This window comes from Penaeus monodon, chromosome 2 (genome assembly GCF_015228065.2).
Source record: "Penaeus monodon isolate SGIC_2016 chromosome 2, NSTDA_Pmon_1, whole genome shotgun sequence".
Lineage (NCBI taxonomy): Eukaryota > Metazoa > Arthropoda > Malacostraca > Decapoda > Penaeidae > Penaeus > Penaeus monodon.
Window position 1 is genome coordinate 2,244,438 of NC_051387.1, and position 2,500 is coordinate 2,246,937.

Genomic DNA, 2,500 nt, shown 5'->3' on the forward strand with positions numbered 1-2,500 from the left:
GCGTCCAAGGCAATGGACAAGGCCTACACTTGGGCCTCACCTGTACACCTTACCTGCCCGAAACACCCAGCAAACGCTACACTCTCCTCCACACACTCTTCTCTCCTACGACTTTCAAGGCAGAACGACGTGATCGGCCGCCTTCGCTGGAGAGAACGCTCTTTAAAAAAAAACCTTTCCGTTCTCCCCCACGTGTTGAGAGCAAAAGCATAAAGGCAATTTGACAAGTCTACCTGAGGCCCCGCGGCTGGATCCTCGATTTGCATACGTTAACCCCCCCCCCCCCCCATTTTTTTCTAATCCTTCATCAATGGTGCTTCCATCTCGAAACGGCGAGCGAAAAGCCTCAAAGCGAACAGAGTTCCCAATTCCGACAAACGTTTGCGAGGAAGTGGTAAGCAAAGGACATGAACTGGATCAGGTATGCGGGCAGAGGAGGCTGGGCATTCCCTCTCTCTCTCTCTGTTCTCACCTGAAACTCTTGCTCGTACTGATCATCTCCCTCAGTTCTCTTGGCTTCTAACGTATCCACATGGTTGATAAAATTCTGTAGTATAGTCCTTAGAGGTAATTTTCCTTCCCTCATCCCATGGTATGGGTTGGGGCTATAGTAGCTAACCCCTTCACTACACACATAAGTGATCGCACATACACCTACTCGCTACACAGGTCAACCTCACACTGAGCCCTGCGCCCGACCCGCCCGAGGGCCTCGCGGGCGCCGCGCCATCTCACGGCAAATATGTCCCCCCGCGGAAGGCGCGACAGAAAACGGGCCGAGGGGGCGCCTCCTGCAGGGGACACTTCTTCATACTGGCGAAATGTCACTTCTCATTACTTTTTTTTTTAAATATACCAAGGGAGTTTTCGGTTATAAAAAGTATGATCATCTGTCTTGTTAAGCTTTTCGTGTATGTTTTGATATTCTGTGGATAAGAGTGAGGAGAAGATTTTTCTAAAATGTGTATGTGAATTTGCCTACCCATCCTACGATGTTATTTTTGTCTGTATTCATCCACTGAGTTTTGGATTATTACATAACTACAATCCATTTTATCTTTTAGGTCAATACCACGGTTAGTTCGGCCTTCATGACCACAATATTCAATAGAGTTTAGGAACAAACAGCCAAGCTCCGAGACATTAGATTTGAGTGATATAACATTCAAATAGGTAACAATGCAGTGCGGTAAAGCAGATAACGAAAGGATATGGTGCATATAATCTATTCAAGAACCTATAATTCTCTATATATCTTATCAGTAGATTAAGATTTTTTTCCATTAACGGTTCTTATCAGTGCAATTGACACGCTTTGTCAGTGGATCCCTTTTACATTATCTTTTCTTATTCCTTTTATTTACTTCCTCTTGTTCTTTTCTTTTCCCTTTTTCTGCCTTTCCTCGTGCTACTTCCTTTTCTTTTCTTATCATTAGCATTACATTTTTTTCATAATCTTTTTTTTTTATAATTAATATCCTCGACTTATGATAAGACGAATAAATATTAAATCATGCTTACTAAAAACGTTCACACACTGACAAACGTTTCAGAAACTCGCTATTTTTATTTGCATAACATGTCGTGTTTCACTCTCCACATAGGTCGTCTTTATAGTCAAAACGTAAAACGCTCCCATGTTGTAGCATTTCCTGTGTGTGCTGTATTGCATACACAGCAGTGCTTTTTGCTTAGTATAACTAGATATTAGAAAAAGAAATGTTAATCATTAGCAAGAATTTTCCCCTAATTTGCCTGTTTACACTGTTTTCTTATATACTCTAATCGATTAGCAGTTGACAGACGGTGATGACTAGGTGAACGCAATGCTGCCGAATAACATTGTTGTATTATGAATTATTATCATCACCTACTTGTCATTTATAGAGTAATTATAATGATCAACCTGTTAAATTGCCATCAATCATCAGCAACCTGCCGAGGTGTGCTTTTTTTTCGAATAAAAACGAACATTACAATCTTTCAGTCTATTTTCTTTCCTTTTCAATATCTATATACTTCATATTTTCATGAATTAAACATCTATACATATTTCTCTCATTAGGATGAATCTAGGTAGGTTTTCCACCTCGTCAATTGGTCCGTTCAACTAAAGTGGCAGCAAATACAGGAGAGTGACCACGGAAAACAACGCACCTGTTAGTTACGTCTATGCAAGAGTTGCCGAAGACGGAAGACTAACCACCATTACGGTAAGTGCGTGCATCGACGTGCTAACAGCCGCCGGAAACCAGTGGTAATGTGTGTGTCCACGTGACTCGAGACGGAATACCTTCGTTAAACAACTGTTTGTATACGTGCAAGCCTAAAGGGGGGAGGAGGGGGGGGGGCAGTGCGACTCGAGGAGATTAACGATTACGGTTGTTCTGTCGTATATTGCATGTTGCAGTGCAGGGAGCCCCGGTTGCAGAGCTACTGGGTGGGGAGATGGTCAATATTTTTGGTGATATTTCGTGACTCGGGTATTATTAGTGACACG

At 42.3% G+C, this 2,500-nt stretch overlaps 1 protein-coding gene across 3 annotated transcripts in view; it reads right to left on the reverse strand.

Moving 5' to 3' along the window:
• Positions 1 to 674, reverse strand: part of LOC119580034 (tyrosine-protein phosphatase non-receptor type 12-like) — a 116,667-nt gene extending 115,993 nt beyond the window's left edge. For all 3 annotated transcript variants that reach the window (XM_037927934.1, XM_037927943.1, XM_037927926.1), the window contains exon 1: positions 473 to 674. In XM_037927934.1, coding sequence (XP_037783862.1) covers positions 473 to 586 — 114 coding nt within the window. In that variant the 5' untranslated portion in view covers positions 587 to 674. The remainder of the gene's footprint in view (positions 1 to 472) is intronic.
• Between the last annotated feature and the right edge of the window lie 1,826 nt (positions 675 to 2,500).